Source organism: Rhagoletis zephyria, unplaced genomic scaffold, assembly GCF_001687245.7.
Source record: "Rhagoletis zephyria isolate East Lansing unplaced genomic scaffold, Rhagoletis_zephyria_1.1 Rzeph_scaffold_01016, whole genome shotgun sequence".
NCBI classification, from domain to species: Eukaryota; Metazoa; Arthropoda; class Insecta; order Diptera; family Tephritidae; genus Rhagoletis; species Rhagoletis zephyria.
The window spans coordinates 45530-66842 of record NW_016158100.1 but is presented as its reverse complement, the minus strand read 5'-3'; the positions used below and the strand labels follow the sequence as shown (position 1 = coordinate 66842).

Here is a 21313-nt window from a genome sequence, read left to right as displayed (position 1 = left end):
GGGGTTAACATATTCGAAACCGGGCCAAAGCGCATGAGTTCTCTTAATTTTTAGGTTTATATGGGAACAAGAAACAAGAGAAAAATGCGGCAAATTTATGAATGGGCAAGGCCAGGGAGCCTCGAGGACATTTTTCTTTTCCAACTCCTGCGGTTTGATCTTGGACAGATGCTATTGAAGCCAACTCAGTGAGCGCTGGGATACAGAAAATATATGATTTATGAAAATTGAAAGGTTGCCTCTATGAAAAGTTCTTAGGCGAAATGGGCTGCCGTGCCAGTTGAAGAAAGGAAGAAATATTCATAGAGATTTTTTATTTATTTTATCGTTCTCATAAGAAAGTTTTTTTTTGTTTACAAAGAGAACCTTCTTATTTTTTATAAGGAAACATCTTTGAATTCATTAAAAAAGAAGTTTTCTTAAATATATGGACTACCCATTTTGATTCTTTTTTTTTTGATTTGGTTAAAAATATTTTTTTTTAATTCATGTTTAAAATAAAAATCAGACTTTTTCTTTGTTTTTTTATTTATTTCTATTTTACCGAACCAACTTTATCCTTATTTTGTTAGTTTTATTTTTTTCGATCATATTATAACCGTTAGTTCAGATTTAATTTCTAAGATCATAAAAAAGTCTGCATTGCGACGATTAAAAATTATAAGAAAAAACCAAAATAACCCCTATTTGAGGTTTTGCACTTACCTACTTAAAATGATCTCAAATTTGTCGATTATTCTTTAATTTTCAGGTGCAGAGCTGCTTAGCTGACCATCAAATTAAAAAATAAGCGACGTTTATTTTTAAAATGTATCACATTTGAAATTATTTAAGAAGTTAAATCCAAAAAAAAAATAATTATGGCTTAGGCCCATTCTGCTTTCATGGCCTTATTCATTTATGGTCGAAAAAAGTCACAAAATACGGTTTAAATTTGACCGCAACAATAAAACTCAAAAAAAAAAACATGTTGATATTTAACATTTATATCCTGTCCCTGTTTTAATTTCTTCAACAGAAAGTACAGTGAAGTGCAAAACTAAGACAAATATGGCCCATACTTTAACCAAACCCATAATAAATCAAACTTTCAATTTGTATACAGCGCTAATATGCCGAAATAATTTTCATCAAAGCTTTGAAATTTTTATTTTGAATAAAAAAAAAAATTAAGTATGCAGTTTAGTATAACAAAGTGCAAGTTTTAAGTGGCTGCTAAATCGTGTTGATTTTTAATAATCATAAATTTCTATTGGAAGAAAATGCGCAAAAGCTTTTGCCAAGAAAATTTAAATAAAATCAACGCCAGTTCCTATAAATGGCTCCATTTATACGGAAAACCCGCTAAAGCTGGTAGTAAAAAAATATTAGAAATCAATTAAAAAGTTAAATTTTTTTATAAAATTTGTTGAATTTTTTTAAGCTACTAGTATATGCACTAAAACAGCATTTGCTGATACATATGTACTTATGTAAGTATGTATATTGTAGTTGCACACAAACAAGTACAACCATTGCAATTGTATTCCGTGCGTAAAAATCTAATTTCAAAATCAATCAAACATATCAAATTTTTCACCAGTTACCATCAATCAAACTGCCAATTCTAACGCACCAGTTCTAATTCTAATTGTAAATCTAAATTGCAACATCCAATCATAGTACATACATGGAAATGTGGTTGCTGCAGCTCATTTACATATGCACACGCCATTCTTAACGCTGACGGCATACATATCATTAGTATCGCTATATTGCCACATGCCACATGCATCAGATTTCTTGCCACTAGCTTCACAGAAATTACGACATCATTGAAAATTTGTAATAAGGCGAGAAAAAAGCTGAGCTGTTGCACGCGCTGCACTATGTATGTAGTAGCATGTTTGCATACATGAACACCCGAGAACTTGAAGAACAATAATATGCGTGAGATAATTCACATCAAGAACACTAATGGTTGCATAATTAATGCATGTACATATGAATGCATGCAGGCATAATTTACTATGCGTATGTAAATATGTACAGCTATGCAGATAGACAAACCTTCACTTATAAATGCGCATTTGTACGTACATACATATGTAGTAAATGTATGTTATACACTAAGTACATATTAGCATGCATATATTTGTAACTCTACACTCATTTATGACTGTGAACCGCATTTGACGGCTGCTGCTTCTGGTTTTTGGATTTTTTTGGAATTTTTTTTTACAGATTTTTGGTTTGATTTTTTCTCCAAACTCCTTATGAGTTAGGTGTTAAGCACTTAGATGTATGCTTGCTAACATACATATAACAGACGAGTGTTTAGCATATGTATATATGTACATTAGGGTGCATCACTCTCCACAAAAAAACGGTACTGTTTGTTCATCGAATTTATAAAGTAAATTATATTTTGAGACGTGCTCCAAAATATTTCAGAAAAACATTAAAATTTATATGAGCTGCACCGATTTGAAATACATACCTCCAGAATATAATAACATTAAAAAATATAACATTAATAGAATTAGAATAACATTAAAAAATGTTTTTCCAAAAATGTCACCTGAGATGGTAGAAGAGCTTATGCTTAGAAGGTCTGCATATAAGTATTTAAGTAAATATATTAAATTTTACGATTCCGGTCTAAAAATCACGACTTTTTTTAGTGAGACACCTTAATGTTCATATGTTCATATATACATATATATTGCATATTTTTATGTCTGGTCCGCTACTTTTTATGGCAAATTGTGTTTACTTGATTACTACATCCGTTTCGATTATAAAAGAAGCCATTCATGACTATGGCAACATTATGCCCTAGGCATAAAACTTTAAAAATTTACATACTCACACGAATTTTAATAATTAGCTAATAAAAAGTTTTCTTACATACATGATAAAATAAAATGAAAATAATAACAAAAGCCTTATTTTAAGCCGTTGTCGTTATTCATACTTAACTTAAATCTGGCCAAGCATTTTTAAAAATTTTCCTATCCTTTTTTCAGACTATAAAGTAATTTAGTTTTTCTGCTTGCTATAGAGTACTTCTTATGCTGAAAATATTACCCGGCAAGTGGCGCTGATGTCGAAATATTTGGAACAAATGTATTTTTGGCCCAATTCTACTCAAAGTCACCAACAATATGGGTGTTCACAATTGCCTGGTTATGCGGTTAAAAATTATTATTCCGTAATGAAATTTATTGCTGCAAACTGAATAAAAAATATGAATACATAACCAAATAACCTCATAAGCAGACAGGTGTTCTGGAGCCGATAGATGGTGGCTGAACTCCTCAAAGCCAGTGGTGAGAAGTTGGTATATGGTTGGTTGGCGTTCCCCGATCTAAGCAGGGTTAATTCGACAAGCACAACTTAATATTTGGCATGGAAGTATCCTACTTGCTGGAAGTAGGAGTGTCACAAGTGATCGCCACGAACTTACGGATGAGATCCAAACCATCAGACAGTGCCGTCAAGCCATATATGATATCCACAGAAAGTCTATTGCAACCTTCCCATACTATCGCACCAAGAATGGTGTAAGTGAAGTTCAGTCAACACCTATACCAGGCAAAGAGCTTCAGCTGTTGTGAGGGACGCGCGTAAGTCTGGCACGATTAAGATCTGGATACAGCACTCATACCTTTCCAGATTCGATCCAAATATACAAATGGCCGACTTGTGAAGACTATCCTCACCAAAACAAATACCTCTTCACCTCTCATTCAAACCCACTCAGTTACACACCCCTCCATTTGATTCGACCTCATCTAAACAGCGCGTTTTTTGGCCTACTGTTTATTGAGCTTGATACTTGGTAGTCTAGCCGATGATAGGATGCTTGTGCCAGCCGTTAAGCCGAGTTTGATCTGATGAATATATGCCATGCCTGTTTTGGAGTCTCCGTGTACTTTGCCTAGTCCACAAGAATGAAGATGCTGCTGTTTCCGCCAATCATCGCGGAATATGTATATGCCTCCTTAACGTAAGGTCCTAAATATCTGCAATACTCTGTGGGCAGATAGAACTTTGAAGTACTGAAGGACTTTGTTTAATCATTTTCAGTCTGAATATCAACACAGTTAAAAAACTTAGCTCTCTTTCGGCAAACAGCAATCAGGCTCTATCATCCTCTAATCATGCTCGCCCTTTAATATGGCGTAGAAATGTGGTCGATGACGGACAAAGGTGACAAAGCTTTGGGAGCTTTCGAGAGAAATATTCTACGCAAGATCTACATGGATGATGGGTACCGAAGAAAATGGAATGACGTTTGTTTAGCTTCACCAAATTGCCATGGATAACTTTTGAAAAGCAGTCTAGAGTATAAAAATAATATTCACAAAGGTCCGGACATGTTTTTTTCCGTAGTTCCAAACACGTTTAGAGGTTAGGTCTAAAACCTGTCGCCATGGAGTGAAATGAGCTCCGCGACTCCAAAAACTTTTTTATGCATACATGCATACTCCTAACGTGTTCAACTGCAGCTCTAGACTCGCTTCTGGGATAGACTCCTCTCTATATTTTTATTCAGGAAACAACAGCCATGAGCGAGCTGCAACCAGGGTTGGAAATATGCAGAATCTCTGATTCCATGACTAACTAAAGACGTCTGCTTTGGCAGAAAGCTCCAAGTGATAATACCTGAATAGCCATGCAACCATCCGGGCTCTTTCAAACAGTTTGGCACGAGGAGGATCGCTAACTGCTTTTTCGGGATCTGAACCATTCTTTAGACTCAGTTGGTCCTCTTCGAGTGGCATAATTACTACTTTCTGGTTACCTGACTGGTCCAACCGATTGCGATTCCACTGTGACCACAGGGTCTGAATGCCGGCTCTGCCTTGAAGATGATGAAACTTTGCAGCATTCTATCTGCTACTGTCCATTTGAAAGCTTCAATCGTCGAACCCTTTGTTACAAGGAATTCGCCTACCAAGGCCTTTTTAGGTATTCATTCTTCGATCTTTCAGGTCGCGGTGTCTTTTTTTTGTTACACCCAAGAATTAACTAACTAATACCCTCATCCACTTACATCAGTATGTATGAATGCCTCTCAACGCATTTGCTATTAACAAATCTAAGTTTTCACAACTCTGCAACTAGATATTCCTGCCGCATGCACTTCGTACGCGAATAGGCATTGAAATCCTGTTTATGTGTTGCAACAGAGTTGCTAATCAATGTCGGGTATCAATGCCAATGTGGCTATAAAAATATAGCTGTACAAACAAAAAAAAAAAAAAACAAAAGCAAAACCAAAATAGGAGCACGACGATATGTGGCACCTAAGTATATATGTAAGTATGTGCCACGCATGAAATATTTTACATCCTATCAGTTGCGTTCATCATTGCCACATCTCATTTAGACGTTTTTATTGACGCACTGTTGCGTTTACATATGGTATTGGTTGTACGTAGGTCTGCGAATTTTTTAAACCATTTTTGAGTTTCTGTTTTTGCGAATGCAGTGCTAAATTAGCGTAAAATGTAAAACGTTTTTTTTTTTTTATATTTTCCGCCGCAACAGCATACCGCAAATGCCGCAGAGTATGTTGCAAGCTATTGTAATAGATACAAATTCACGCAATTCAAACCACCCCCACACTCGCACCTTGCGAACTGCGCACCTTCAATGTTTCTGAACCTACATACCACCACTTGTCAATCATAAAAGTGGCATTGGGTGGTTGCAACAACATGCAGTTGTATGCGCGTGAATATGTGTAAATATGTACATACAAAAAATGTGTATGCAAATGTTGCAATTTGCACTTGCCACTTCAAAATCATCAACAATATTATCATCATCAGCAGCACCAATAGCTTTACCATCATAATAGTAACAACAATAATGCTGGTCCTCAGTGTGGTTGATGGTGTTTGTGGGTATGTGAGTGGTGTGCATCGAACGCATGCAACATAAAAAAAAATTGTGGTTTTGTTGCAACAATACGGCGCTGATTACATGCGGCACGCATAGACAAAACAACTAACCAAAACACGCGCGCTACTACTCTCTGCTACCGAAACGCGGTACGGGTAATTCATTCGCACACATACTTCAAAGTCTTTCGTGCGCACTGAATTGATGATTTCTTCTCGTTTTTTTTTTAGATGCGTTTTATGCGCGCTGTAGCATAAATAAGTGCGTATGTGTGGCACTTATAAACGTATAGCTACACAGCTAATCAAATCATAAAGCAATAACTGCAACAACAACAACAACAACAACAACAACAACACCAACACCAACAACGGCAATCAATAGCAAACACTTGTGTGAATTGATTCCCTTAGGAATTTTGCTTCGAAAATTCCTAATAATAATTTTTTTTATTTGCACTTTATAACACTTTGTGGCTGTTGCAATATCTCAACGACTCATACGGCATTCATTCACTGGCTCATTTAATCAAATTTATTGCTGTTGCATTACCAAGGCAATTGGCATTTATTGCATTTGGTGCTTCTTTTTATTTTTCTTATTCTTTTGTTACATATTGGCATTATAAGTATCTGGCAGCAGGCGCTACTCCACTCGGCGAATAACTCCTATTCTAGCATTGCATATGTTGCGCCCATTATTAGCTCTCGCAAGAATTTAAAGAATGCGTTTATTAAATAAAAATTTTTGTAGGGCAGTTGAATGTATAAAAAGCACAGTGGGGCTATTGCAAGCGAAAGGATGTTAAAAGCATATTGCTTGAATTAAAAAAAAATAAAAATTAAATATTAAGTCACAAAAATATATGCATTTGTTAAAAAATGCAGAGCTTATTAAACAGTCATTTATGTGCTAAGAAATCTATTTCATACAATTACTTCGAAAAGACGAACATAATACTTATCGTAAGAATTCGCTATTTGAGATCAAATATGTTTATGAGAATAAATAAGCCATCTTTAATGTAACTCCGAAAAATTCGGAGTAAGAAAAAAGTGTAAAATTCGATCCTAAAAGATATAAATGGAAACTTGAATATGTATATTAATTTAAAAATAAAGTAGAAAAACTTACTCCGAAAAAGTAATCACGTTAAACAGTGACAATTATTGCTACATTTTCAAAATACACACACAGATTTTAACAAAAAACATGCTTCTAAAAATAAATAAATCCCTTTTTATATAACTCCGAAAAATTCGGAGTTGCATAAATTTACCAGGTTACCAATTTACCAATTTTGAGAATAAATTAAAAAATATAGAAGCATGTGAAAAAATTATATGTATGTACATATATTGTAGAGGTAAAAATTTTTATATTTTTTTTGTGAGGAAAACTGAATAAAAAGTAGAAAACATGAACAAATAATCCGATAACCAGCAATTTGTCAACATCCCGAAAAAAACTTAAAATTTTGCTACAAAAAAAATAAAAAGAAACCATAAAAATAAAAATAAAATCATTATTAAATAAAAAAAATTTAAAACTCCTTTTAATGGCAAAAAATGACTTTTAGAAATAAATATATCATCTAAAATTTTATCCGAAAAGTTTCCCTTAATTAAAAAAAGCTGAAAATTCGTTTTACGGCAAATTATGATTTCTCAGAATCCATAAACCACTTTAAATGTAACTACAAAAAATTCGGAGTGAAGAAAAAAAATCGAATTCGGTATAAAATGAAGCTGTGAAGAAAAATTATTTTGAGAAAGAAAATTATTATTACTCCGTAAAACACTAAACAGGCTAAAAATATTGCAAATTATGGAAATTTAAAAAAGAAAAAGCAAAATATAAGGTGGAAAGACTGCATAAAAATTTAATCCGAAAGCCTAACATTTTCGTATTTGCTTTAAACAGCTTAAAATATAATGCATTAAATTATATTATTAAAATCTAATATCCATATTATGAAATTATGACTTTTTGGAAATAAAAATTAAATTTAAAAAATTTTTCATGGCTAAAAATTAAGTTTTAGAAAGATATATTGGTGCATACCAAACCCTTAGTGCTGTTAAAAACTGCTCCAAAACATTTACAAAACCTCCAAAAAATATTGCTTCAACCAGAAATAAATGAAACGGTTTAGGCTCCGTCTAAGCCTATAAAAAATGTATAAAAACAAAAATACTACAAATTTAAGATGATGGAACGAAGCTTTTTTTACTTCAATTACAGGCTTAGTAACTCTAAATCTAAGAAGATAGCATGCAATTGCAGTTAAATTTTAAGTTTTTTTTCATCTCTTGTGTATTTCAAAATATTCAGAATTACTCCGAAAACGAGTGACTTATTTATTCTAATCAAACATCATGAGAAACTTTATCAAAACAAATTAATACTGTTAAAGTGTCAAAGTAAGAATAAACCTATTCCGAATCATTCCGAAAATAATATTTTCCAAACGGAAGAAATAAATTTATAAAAGTGAGTGAGTGCAAAAACTAGATACCCAAGTGGGGATATATAGTCTCGGAATTGTTAGTGATAAAATTACTCCGAATTAAAAAATAACAAATTTTTAACATTGAAATAAATTTCAAATGCTATACGAGTAAGGGAACAACACAGTTTTGAGGTTTTGTGAACTTCTGCATTCACAATTTATTTTTTTTATTTACACTATATTCTATTCCTCCCCCGCCCACTGTGCATACGGAATTTAGTCCGCAATTCATGCAAAAACGTTGCAGCATGCAAAAATGCCGGCTATGCAACACTTATTCTGCTGATAGTGCCGCCATCGTTGCTGCTTCTGCTTTTGCAACGCATATGTGCAACATGCGGTTGATATCATTAGCATTATTTTTTGCTTTTCTTATTTCTATTTCTGCTTAGGTTTCTGTAAGTATGTCTCAATACAACAATTTTCGCCTTAGCATGCGAGTCATCAGCTGATGTCTCGTCTCGTCTTCTCAAGCGGCTAACTTCAATTGCAGCGCAGCAGAAGCATTGCAGCAACAGATATGTTGTCATAGTTGTTGTTGTTGTTGTTCGTGCGCCTTTGAAGATGCTACATTTTTTTTCATTTTGTTTGCATGTATTTATATATGCATGTGCGTGTGCGTGTGTGTGTTAGTCAACCTTTTGTTTTCTGATTATTTTCCAAGTCGCCACACTTGGCTCATCACTAAGCCTCACCGCCTGAATATCTGCCTGCCGACCTCTATCCATCTACTGTCTGTCTAACTGTCTGCCAACTGTCTGTGTGGTGATTGCATTTTGTTAGCTTTTTGTTTCGGATATTCGTGTTGTTGTTTTATTTCACTTTGGTAATCTAATTAATTGTGATTTCATTTATTTAATTTATTGTAATTGCGAATTTCTTGTTGCATTTTGCATTTTACACGCAGCATTAACACATTTAAGTGGATTGCATTACAGGCTCTCCACTTGCTAGGTAAGTATATCCGTATGTGTGTCTTGCAGCCGCTTACATAGAAACGCAATTTGTGTTTGTCAATCATTGGTCTTTCTGTTGTTGTTGTTGTTGCAATTTTCCACATGGTAAGTGATTCGTCGTAATTTTCGTTGCCTGGCATTTATGCGTAACTGCTGCAGTTGGGCGATTTCATTTGAATTTGAAAAATTTCGAAAATTTGTTTAACTTACTAAAAAGTTAATTTGTAAAATTAAAGTGAAAAATTGAGTTTACTGAGCTCAATTACAAAGGAGCTGAACACATATAAAAATACTTCAAATGATGTGATTTGCTGTCAGGGAATTCATCATCCATTATTTAACGTAATCACTCCGAAAATAAGCTAAAAATTATTAAAAATAATTATTTCAAAAAAATCAGTTGGTTGTTGAATGTAGGCGTTTACTCCGAAAGCTTCGTAACTCCGAAAAGAATGTATATTCCCAAGAAACTTACTCTTCTTACAAGTAAAACGTTATTGTATTAAAATATTCCGAAATATTTTAATATTACTCCGAATTCTTTTTCGGAAATTTCAAATGTTTCTGTCGGTGAAATTGACTGCTATTGTATAATTAATTAATTCAAATTTCAGTTGATTGTGGAATGTTTGCGTTTACACCGAAAATTTTATAACTCTGAAAATAATGACTATTCCTAAGAAACTTACGATATTGCGAAATCTTATAATCTTACTCCGAATTCACTTTTGGGTAATTCAAAAATTATATAATATATAAATGTCTATATTTACTTCGAAAATTGTAACAATTTGAAAATCAATGATGATTAACAAACTTATTCAGAATAAAAAAAAAAAAANATATAAATGTTGAAAATCAATGATGATTAACAAACTTATTCAGAATAAAAAAAAAAAAAATTAATTATTTGATAATAGTTGCTCCGAATGTTTTATAAACGTTAAAAGGTGACAAGCAGCAATGAAAATTGATCTGATCTGATCAGTCTTTTAGAAAATACAAGTTCCTTTTTTAACTGATAACTCCGAAGATCGTTTCAAAATAAATCTTATCCCATGAAAAACCCCGTTACTGCGTACAAAAATATAGTTCGAATTTTTGTAAGCTTCGATCCCTTTGAATCCCTCAAAAAATAGCCGTTTCTAGTTACTCCGAACTTTCTTATCTCCGAAAATTATAATCAACATTTGGTTTTAGAAAGTATATTTTTTTTTTATAAAGTGACTCGTTTAAAAATATGTCCAGTTCAGTATTGAAATTGTTACCAAACTCTTTTCGAAAATCTGAATATAGTTTCTATGGCTTAACGCTATCACTCCGAAAATTGTTTCTAAATAAATTTCGTTAAATGCAAAATTACCATTTTCAGTTAATCCGTGAAATTTTAATTGCAACTCCGAAAATTTTGCTTTGGCATATAAATATGTTATCCATTATTTAGACTCGTTATTCGGAAATCTTTTTGAAATAAGTCCCGGTCAGTATGAAATACCAGTTTTGAGTTACTACGAAAATTTTCCGGAGTTATAAATTATATTTGTTGAAAAAAGTAGAAAGTCGCGCAATTAATAACCGTTCGCATTTGCTCCGAAAAATTAATTACTTCGAAAATTTTATTCCGAATCCAAAATTTCAACAAAATTGTATGCACTCCTCGTTATATCATCTGATTTGTGGTAATTTATGTTTACAAAGAAAATTATATGTCTCCGAAAAAAAACTTTAAGTAGTCCAAAAAATGTATGTGATGTCCAAAGAAAAGTTGTAATCTGTAATCTTTTTTCAGACACACCTCTGATTTCACTCCGTAAAGAAGTTTATTTTGCTTAGGAAAATTCTGAAGAGCCGTGATTAGGGTGATACAGCTACAGATACTAGAAATTTATCGGGTAATATTCTTAAGGACGGGATTCCTCTTCTATCATGAAATTTTATATTGTAAGAAGTTAAAGAATATAAAATTTTAAGTGAGTCACACACACCTTGACCCTCATTAGGGGGCTAGGCACTTGGCCTTTTTCCTGCTTTCTTTGCTTGTTGACCAAAAAGTTCACAAGCCACGTACGAAACGTAGCTAAATGGAGACCAATATGTGTACGTTTTGAATGTACTTATGTCTGTGTGCATATAAATTTGGAGAGAGTTGGGGAAGGCTGTGGGGCCGAATTTCATAGATAAATGTGCAAACAGAAAAGTCTACACATGCAGTCTCGTACTTAATACCAAGGTCCCATTACTCTGAACAAATGACTGCCCGCTTGCAGCCGCCATTATTACCTTTGGACTAGATATTTTTTGGGCTGATTTTCTCTTTTACTTTTTTTCAAAGGAGCAAAGCCAAGTAGCAAAGTTAAAGTATAGATATAACTGTTAAGCAGCTAAAGGTGGTGGCTATGCCAATACATATGTATACATACATATAATAACATATGCGCACAAACATACATACGTTGGAGCATATGAGGGGTAAGGAAGCAATCAGTAAAAGTAAATAAAAGTGCTACGTAAAAATAATAAGAAAAAACTAGCAGCCCAGTCTGGCATAGTCTAAAGGCCCGTCCACATAGAACTTTGGCGTTGCGTTGGCGTTGGCGTCGCTTCAACAGCTGACTATGAATACATGAATTCAAATGCAGCCGTCCACATAGCCAAAATTCGACAACGCTCACGCCAACACAAAGCAAAAAGATGGCCAACTCTCAACTTTTCGCGTGCGTCGCTCGTCAGCTGTTGCAAATAAATAAAATTATGTGAAATATTTTTCCTTTTTAATCAAGTGCGGGCAAGAAATATCGTTTTTAATGCAATTATTGATATGAAATATTAATTTATCTGTCGTTAGTATGTTAATTTAGTGGCCCAAGGTATCGCTGCCAAGCATTCATTGTAGCAAGCAAACTTTTAACGTGCGTTCTGTCAAACCAACGCCAACGCCAAAGCCAACGCGAAAGTTCTATGTGGACCGGCCTTAAGTATGCCGCAAACGTTTACTTCGTTATCGAGTAGAAAAAAATAAAGAAAATAATATACAAAATGAAAAAAAGATAAATTTTAGTATTTTATTCTGCGGTTGCTATTGCTGCAATAACAATGTGCAACAAGACGTGATGCCACGCGCATTTTGGGCACTTTTAATTGTCTGTTCTAGCGGCGGCAGCAGCAATTTGCTGGTTGTGATGCTGCTGGCGGTGGTGGCGGCGGCGGCGATGGCGGCGGCGATGGTAGGCAGTCAGTGTCTAGACAAACTCGTCGACGCAGCTGCAAGGCAAGATATTTAGTTTTGTTGTTGTTGAAAACTTGCGGAAAATTGTTTGCGGAAATAAGTATTACAAAAGTCGGCAGAGAAGTCAAGTAAAAGTGCCACGTAAAGATAAGTTTCAAATGAAAGCAAGTCAAGCGGAAGGAAGTAGGAAGTCAAAGGAGGCTTGCCAAGCTAGCAGCGAAACAAGAAGCGCAAAAGAGTCGGAGTGCGCGCAAGTAGAAAGTCACAAACTTGCAGAAAAACCGAGTGGAAGAAAATTACGCGACACAAAATTTAAGTGGTAGTTGTTGTGGTTGGCTGTCTCGTTGACAGTGGCTTACACTGCGCGCTGCTTCTCCTCCTTCTAATGCCAATTATTACAAAAAGGACGTGAAATAAAATATTTCCTTTTTTGGTAGCATTATATTCCACGCCTGATCTCGCTTGCATTTATTTTTGTCAATTGCGTTTGCTATTTTTTTGTTTTTGTTTTTTGCTTAAAATTTACTACTCTTCACTAATTAATGCGGCATTTCTTTAGCATACCTTGAGGCGCTTAAGCGGCTAAGCGACAAGCGCACATTTAAAATCAATAAAACTAATTGGCAAGGCATATAAATCTTCGTTTGTTAAGCGTGTCGACTTAAGCAGCAGACAGCTTGGAGTGTGTGTGCGTGTGACAGCTCAGCTAGCTGATGATACTCACAAATCACATGGCATCCGTTGCCTAACTAAGCCAATCAGCTTAAAAGGCTTTTGTTTTCGTACAGGCTTTTATTATTATTATTTTTTTTTGACTAAAATACATTTTTAATTTGCTTTCACTTGCTTTTAGTAGCTGAAATATTTCAAAGTTAGTTCGTTTGCTTCGTTGTTTTTTGAAATTAATCGGAATTATTTTTACCCGCCGAATAAATATTTGCATACATTTTTACTTTTTTTAAGGCATTATGTTTTGTTGACCGCACAAAAATGTTTCCACTTTGAGGCGGTTTAGTTGCGTAATACACACATACATACATACATATGTGTGTATGTAGCAGCATTGCGCAGCTTGTTAGCATTTTTGCATGCTTTTAGGCGGTTAACCGCGGCGCTTAAATGCAAATGAATGGGGGGGGGGGGNGGGGGTTGCGGCATTAGCGCGCATCCCATTGTTGATACCATTTATATGTATGACGAGTCCAGCAATGTTCTATGTTAAATATTTAGTAATAGAAGCATTTTATAATGCTTGCGAAAGAAAAGTTTTGCATACTTTTTGTGGCGCAAATATTTAATATCGAACAAAAACGTTGAATTTTCTAAGTAATTGCGCTTTGGTGGTAAAAATTACTTATGCTTTTGATTTAAATACATAATAGATTAGTTGTTGTGAAAAATAAGTTTTACATAATAATTGCTTTCAATTACATACATATGTATGTATGTATGCAAATAATAATTATTTAGAAAAATGCATGTATGTACATGTACAAATTTTTATATGCTGAAATTTTATTTGATTCATAAGTAGTTTTTTTAACATAAGAATATCTAGCTAGCCGTGCGTATTTTAGATTTTTTATATTGTTATTGTTTTCGGAGTTGCTATAAGAAACTGCAAAAACTTTAGTCTAAAGTTTAAAGTAGCTTTAGAAATTCAGAGAAATTTTGGAGTGACTCCGAAAAATTCGGAATATGTTCGGAGTTATTTTCAGACCGTGTTTTCTTAAAAATAAATGCAATTTTTTTGAAGAGTGACGTCTAAAACAATGGAAATTTTCGGTGTAATTTTCAGCCTAGATTTGCTCGCTTAAATTAAATAAAAAAAATTATTGCAAAAAGTTTCGGAGTAGTTCTTGGAGAGTAGTCAAGTTTTGTACCAAATTCACACAACATTTTTAGCACAAAAAAAACGCAAAAAGTATTTTCTAAAACTTTCGCAGTTATAGTGACTTCCAAGTAATTTCATGCCATTTGAGAACCTTAAAACTAAATGAAAATTGTATACGTATGTAGACGTTAAGTAGTCTCGAATAGAGAAATTAAAAATTTTGTAGATTTGTACAAAAGCATCCTCGAATTCTTTCCAGTCATCAAATCTAAAAAAAATCGTAACGTCATTCATTTCTTTTAAGATGTTCACGAAATGTTTAGACTGTGGTCGCTTCTTCTATAGACCATTTATGCTAACCCTGATAACCGCCCTGTAATTCAGGCGGTGTGTGATTCGTACAGTGAAATACTCTGAACCATTTTTTAATATTTCAGTAAAACAACGCAGCTGTTGAAGTACCGGCATTTCACGGCGTTAACAGGAATTGGATCCTTTGTTAGCACTTTGCGTTAAAGTCTTGTCGTAAGAGCTTAAAATTTCGAAACCTCTTTGACGTTTATGAGGTTGTTCTTTTCCTTAATGTTTGAAAAATTCCGGTGTTTTTTCGGAGTTAACCTTAGGGCATGTTCTATCAAAAACCCAGCTGTTTCCATTATTTTGTGCAAAACAGAAAGTTCTCAATATTTTGAAGTTTTTGAACTAGGTAAACAATTTTTTCTTCTCGGAGTTACTTAAAGTTAATGTTTGAATGAAAATATGATTCTTCTGTGGCTGCTTGAATTTTCGACAGAAAAACAGAAATTTTCTAAATATGTATTATGAAAAAAAAATATTTAAAAATTTCGAATTTTTCGGAGTGTTTTCGGAGTTATTTAAAATTAATGTTTGAATGCAAATATGATTCTTGTGTGGTTCTTCGAATTTTCGAAGCGTAAATTTTTAAACACTTTTGAAAAAAAGTAAAAAAAAACATTAATTTGTAAAAATTTAAGAAAAATATTTTTAAATAACATACAAAAAAATTGTAAATGCTTCCGTAAAAGTTTAATTCAGTGTCTAAGTGTACCTATCCATGCCAACACATTCCAATGATACGAGTATAATATTAGAAAAATTGTTTGGTTGCAAAATCAAACAGATTTTCGAGTATTCAAGCAATCATCAATTGTTTACGCAGTCAGTTGAAATTCTTTCGTGTAAATAAACAGTGCTTTGTTGCGGAATTTGTATGAAAAATGTCAGCAATAACTACGCTGTTGATATTTAACAAAGCACAAAAAATACATATGTATATGTCGGTCCCCACCCCAAAATGCGGATAAACTCAGCTAAAAAATGTAACTGACATTAACACCCCTCAAAACATAACAATGCAGGGAGGCAACAGCTGTTGTTGGTGTGTGACAGAAGGCATAACAAAATATCCACTATTAAATACATGTGAATGTATGTATGTGTATGCATTTGCGGGTGTACTTCACTGCTCAAGAGCGCTTTTGGAAAATAAATTGGGTTGGTTGGCTCGAGAGATGCTCATAAAAAAGCAGACGATTTTTTTTTTTTATTTCAATGTTTATACACTTGACCTCATATTGTTTTGGTTGCGTATACCTTCTGTACTTTTAACATACTTTTCTTATTATTATTTTTTTATGTCATACATAAAAATTGGGGTTAAACAATTTTGACGCTTAACATCATTTATCCACTCTTACTATTTTCGCTTTGTCCCAAGTGGTTATGACACTTAATGACAAGTGCACATGTTTTTACCCCTAAATGTATACTAGTGGGTTAGTGTAAATATTTGCTAAGTTGAGTTTGAGTATTTTCCCTGTTCAAACTAGATTTGTGATTGGCGTCAAAAAAAGGACTGGACAGTATGTTTTATCTGTTTGGAGTGAAGGGACAAAGGAAGGTTGCAGATAAGTTTGATTTGCTAGCAACAAAATTTATTATGAAACACTTCCTTATAGCAATTGTAAGTTGTTTTTGGGGAAAGGGATAGGGTGTTTTTGTAGAAAGTTTTATCAATATTTGTAAGTAAAACGTTAGATATTAAATCTTTTTTGTTATATAGTGTTATTTGCAGTGGAAATATAGTTTAAGACCTTTTCGGAGTAACTACGAAAAATTCGGAAAAATTCGAAGTAGTTGGGTAACCCATTTGTAGGAAAAAATTACTATCATGTGTTTACTGCAGGGTATACCTCACATAATGATCTTATAGTGAATTCGGAGTGGTTGAATGAACATATATGCCTTATATAGCCGCAAGCGTCTTTTTATGAATGCTATTTCTGTAAATAGTCTCAATTCAACCAGCTACAGACGAAATTAAAATGATTATTGAAATAAAAATTTGCTTGCATTGAAGTTTTCACTCACAAATAAATATGTACATGCATAGATTGCTAATAACACCCCTTCCATATCCTTCCTACAAAATCCTTTTTTTACACTTCTGCTCCAACTTTGTAGCACCTAATTTTCGTAATACAATTTTCATGAACTAACATTTTTTGCATTTATTTTTCTTTCCCCCCACTCTCTCTCTCCCTTAATGACATTTGTCATCAGTAAGGAAAGTTTTCTTTTTTGAGCTATTCAGTACGTGATTTTTTTTTCTACTTTGTGCGTACAACAGCTGTACGATTTCAATTTACTTGTAGTGAGGACACGTACTAAATATACTACGAAGGTAAGCAGCACGTAGCCTACAATGAGGCGCATGTACTTCATAATATCAACTCATCTTCGGAATATATATTCTTTGCTACTTAGAGATTTCCATTAGGTAGGACATATGGCTGAATGTAGTTGGAGAAAACTCAAAAGAAAAATATATTGGCTTTCCCTACAAAACATATGAAAAAAAAAATACTATATAAGTAAAAGAAAAATAAATTAGGTGTTGAAGCGTAAAAATAAATTGAAACCGAAAATTGAATATTCGTTGGGGGAAATAAAATGCCAAGCTGAAGATAGTACGGCGTGTTTTTTTGATTACAGGGAAATAAGGTATTACTGTTACTTCTATAAGTTTCTGATGATGATGAATTTCGTTATAGCTTTTGTTGTTGTTGAAATGTTCGTGAGGTAATTGAAAAACATCTGTATGCTTTTTGAGGCCAAGGCATTTTTATTCATTTTTTCTTAGTGTATTTGAGGAAGAAAAAATTTATGAAAATACAGCACAGATAGGATAAGTTCAAGAAATACTTGTTGGGATAAAAAAATATACATGCTTTAATTTTTTTCATAAATTTTGGAGAATTTAAAAAATTAGGAGTAACTCCGAAAAATTATGAGTAACTCCGAAAATTTTGGAATGATGGAAATAACCTTAGAACTTGAAATAGTTGCTTCTCCCAAACGCAAAATATAATAAGAATGATCTTAACTTCGCTGATATCTAAAAGAACCTATTTCCTGATCTTTAAATTCGATCGACACAAAAGCAATTTTGAGTTATTTAATTTATCTTCCGGGCTCTAAATGAAGGCTATTACCGTTTTTCGAATCTGATGTTAATATCTAAAGAGTATGCGTATCCCAACTTAATCAGTAATGCGCAAAGACCAGTGTTGCCAAATATGTGAAAGCCTTGTGAAAAAAATTTTGAAAACTAATTAGTTCGTTTATTTAAGTAGCCAACCTGGCTTAGTACATAGTACATAGTAAATGTATGAATTTTTGGGTTAGGAACTTTTTAAAATTCTCTTGATTTTATATGGACGCGCACTGAATAAAAGTTGAGAATCCCTGATTTGGGTGCATGCATTTTTAATAAAATTTTAATGACATTATGAAATTCTGGGTTTGAAAAATTCGGAGTATTTCGGCAAAATTCGGAGTGAATGCAAACAATTCGGAGTAGCCGAAGAGTAAATATTTCCGACATGGGATGCCGTTTTTTAACTTTGACAGGACTTGGTGTAATTCAGAGTAACTCGATGCATATTAGGAGCGAATATTTAAGACCGAAACCAAAAATAGTACCAAGGTATACCAAATTTATATGAAAGAAAATCTAACACAATTTACTTAAGCATAGCAAATAAATCGATATGCTTGATGATTTTTTGCTATAATTTCAAATCCAACAAATAATTTCCATTAATATAATATATCCCTTACTCTTTTTTCGTGGTTAGGGCTGGAAATATTGAAATAAATTGTATTAAAAAATCTACGAAAATCGGCTGTTTATGAGAAATAAATTAATCTTAGTTACATACTTACGTACATATATACATATATTTCTTAAGTGGTACTTAGCTCAGAAAAATTATTATTTATTTAATGCATCATCTCGAGGATGTGACCTGCTTCAATTGCGTATGCGGAAAAAAAATGTATATATTTGCTTGTGCTTGTAATTAGTTAATTATGACGAAGGTACTAAAAAGTTAACTGACTTGAATTAGGCACATTTTAAATGTAAATTATACCTTGCGCTTTTGTTACAGTTTGTAATGGATTTTATTAAGTACGTTACCTAAGACAACTGAAGTCTAAAGTAAATCGACATGTTGTAATTTTATACAACAACATAAAATATATTTCGCTCTAAATGCATCTCGTGTGGATTGTTCACAAATTTTCACCTGGCATTGATTGTGCAAAATCAAGTTCTTTATAAATTTCAGTTAAATATTAAAAAAAATTCTTGTGGTTGGGTGCTCTAAAAATTTGTATGTATTTTAATAAAATAAAAAATAAAAATATTTAGGTAGTTAAAACATATCTTAATTACTTTAGAATTTTTTCTACGATTTAAATTTTTTAATTTTTAATTTTTTAATTTTTAATTTTTAAATTTTTCAATATCTACAATCAAAAACGTTAGTTAGCGAAGTGAGATTTTTAGTGTTCCATTTAAATTTAAATTTTTTATAACGGTTCAGATTTTTTCTCTTTTTTTAATTTGCAATAATTTTCTAATTTTCTTTGGCATTTACACAAAACTAATAAAAAATCTGTTTGCGTAGACGCACTTTGTACTACATACACACATTCGTATTTCGAAGAAACTACAAGTAATTTTTAAGCAAAAAACAAAACCTATTTTAATTCTCATATAAAAAAATATGTATATATATATATATAATGATCGGATCTAAACCAGATTAGTATGGGACCACCTCTGACACACTACCTTTCCGATGTGGTCCAAAGTTATAAAAAATATTCCGACGAACTGATAACCTCCTCCTTTTTTGGAAGTCGGTTAAAAAGAGGACGAAATATTAGCCCAGCTAATGGAATGTGATGTTTCCAGGAGACTTTTCTGGCCACAATTTTTCAGAACCCCAAAATTCCGAATGGTACACATATGTCCCACCCCTCCTAGGCTGCTCCTTTTATAATTTTTATATTTGTATTATCCCCAAGCTTAGCAGATAACTAAAAGCGAGACTTCTCCTTTGGTTGGTTTCCGGATCGAAAGGGTTAAATAATGGAAGCAGTATTTTTTTCTAAAAATTTTTTTTTTAGTTTTTTTTTAATGTTTAATAGATGCAACCAAAAAATGCTATTTTGTTAAGTGAAATTTTTTATAATACTTTAAATTTTTTTAGTTTTCAATACAAAAACAAAAAAAATTGTGTCGTTAATTGAAATAGTAATTATTTTTTGTATATTTTTACTTTCTTCTATAATGGTTTAAAAAATTTAATTTTAGAAATTTTCAATACAATTAAACAATTTGATTTAGTTGAAAAAACTTTAATTATTTTATTTATACATACTTTTGTTTTGAATTTTTCTATGGAAATACAAAAATTGGTACTTTTTTACATTTTCCAACCAAAAACAAAAAAAAAAAATATTCAGTGAAACGCAATATTAACTTCATATTTAAAGGTTTAAAAAGTTAAGTTTTTTAAATTTTAACAAAAATCAAAAAAATTTAAATATTCATATTAATATTTTAAGGAACGTACATATAGTTTTTCATTTTTATTTTATATATTTTTTAACATTACAGAATACTCACAATAAAAAGCAATGATTTCAGCGACAACATTTTTAAAGATTTAAATTCCTTCCAAAAAGTGTTATGCTCGAACAACTTTCAAAAGTGGTGAAGACCCTGCTGGCAGCACACTGGAATCGTTTTTGACAGTTTTCAATTATAATATTCAAAAAAAATATCCTTTTGTTAATATTCTGTGATTTATGCTGATGTCAATCTTCGTTTGAGTACTAAACTTCACTAACTTCCAATACACTGCATTCACATAACACTTTTGTATTTGCAATAGATGCTGGCTTTTAGCAAAACTCTGCACAGTTCACAAAGGTTTATTTAGTAGTAAAACAATATATGTTTTTATGAACCAACAATTAAATGTTCAATTTCAACGTTTTTTCCGCTATTTTCGTTACCGGGTTTGCGACTTAAGTCTTTCGTTTGGCGGCACCGCTGCTACTTTTTAGTACACACGATCGCTTTGAATTAGGGTTCCACACGACGATGCAACGCTATTTATAACGACAATTGCCCGACAGCGCAACAAAGCAGCCGCAACAGGCTGCGAAGAAGCGCGGCAGATGAGCGACAGCAACAGCAGCTGAGGCTGAGACTGAGACTTAAAATGAGGAATATAAATTGAAAAAAATAAGCTAAAAGTCATCTATGAGCTGCAAGCGGTGGGTGATTTAGCGCGTTGCCAACTATAAATAGCTATGTGCAAAATATCTAATATAACTATTTTGTAGAGAAGCAACAACAACAACAAACAAGAGCTGCGATAGTGACTGATGACTCCAGTGTGGCGGCGAAGCGCACTCATCTTCTTTAGAGCTGAGTGAGGCTAAGCAGCAGCAATTGTAGCACGAAATAGCAAAATATACAATACAGCAACAACAATGACAACAAG

General features: G+C 32.8%; 1 protein-coding gene across 1 annotated transcript in view; it reads right to left on the bottom strand.

The window, feature by feature from the left end:
- The window catches only part of Cpr50Cb (Cuticular protein 50Cb), a 61098-nt gene extending 40603 nt beyond the window's left edge, over positions 1-20495 (bottom strand). The window contains exon 1 of the mRNA XM_017615436.1: positions 20428-20495. Within this exon, the coding sequence (XP_017470925.1) occupies positions 20428-20457 (30 nt within the window). The 5' untranslated portion in view covers positions 20458-20495. The remainder of the gene's footprint in view (positions 1-20427) is intronic.
- Positions 20496-21313: the final 818 nt, after the last annotated feature.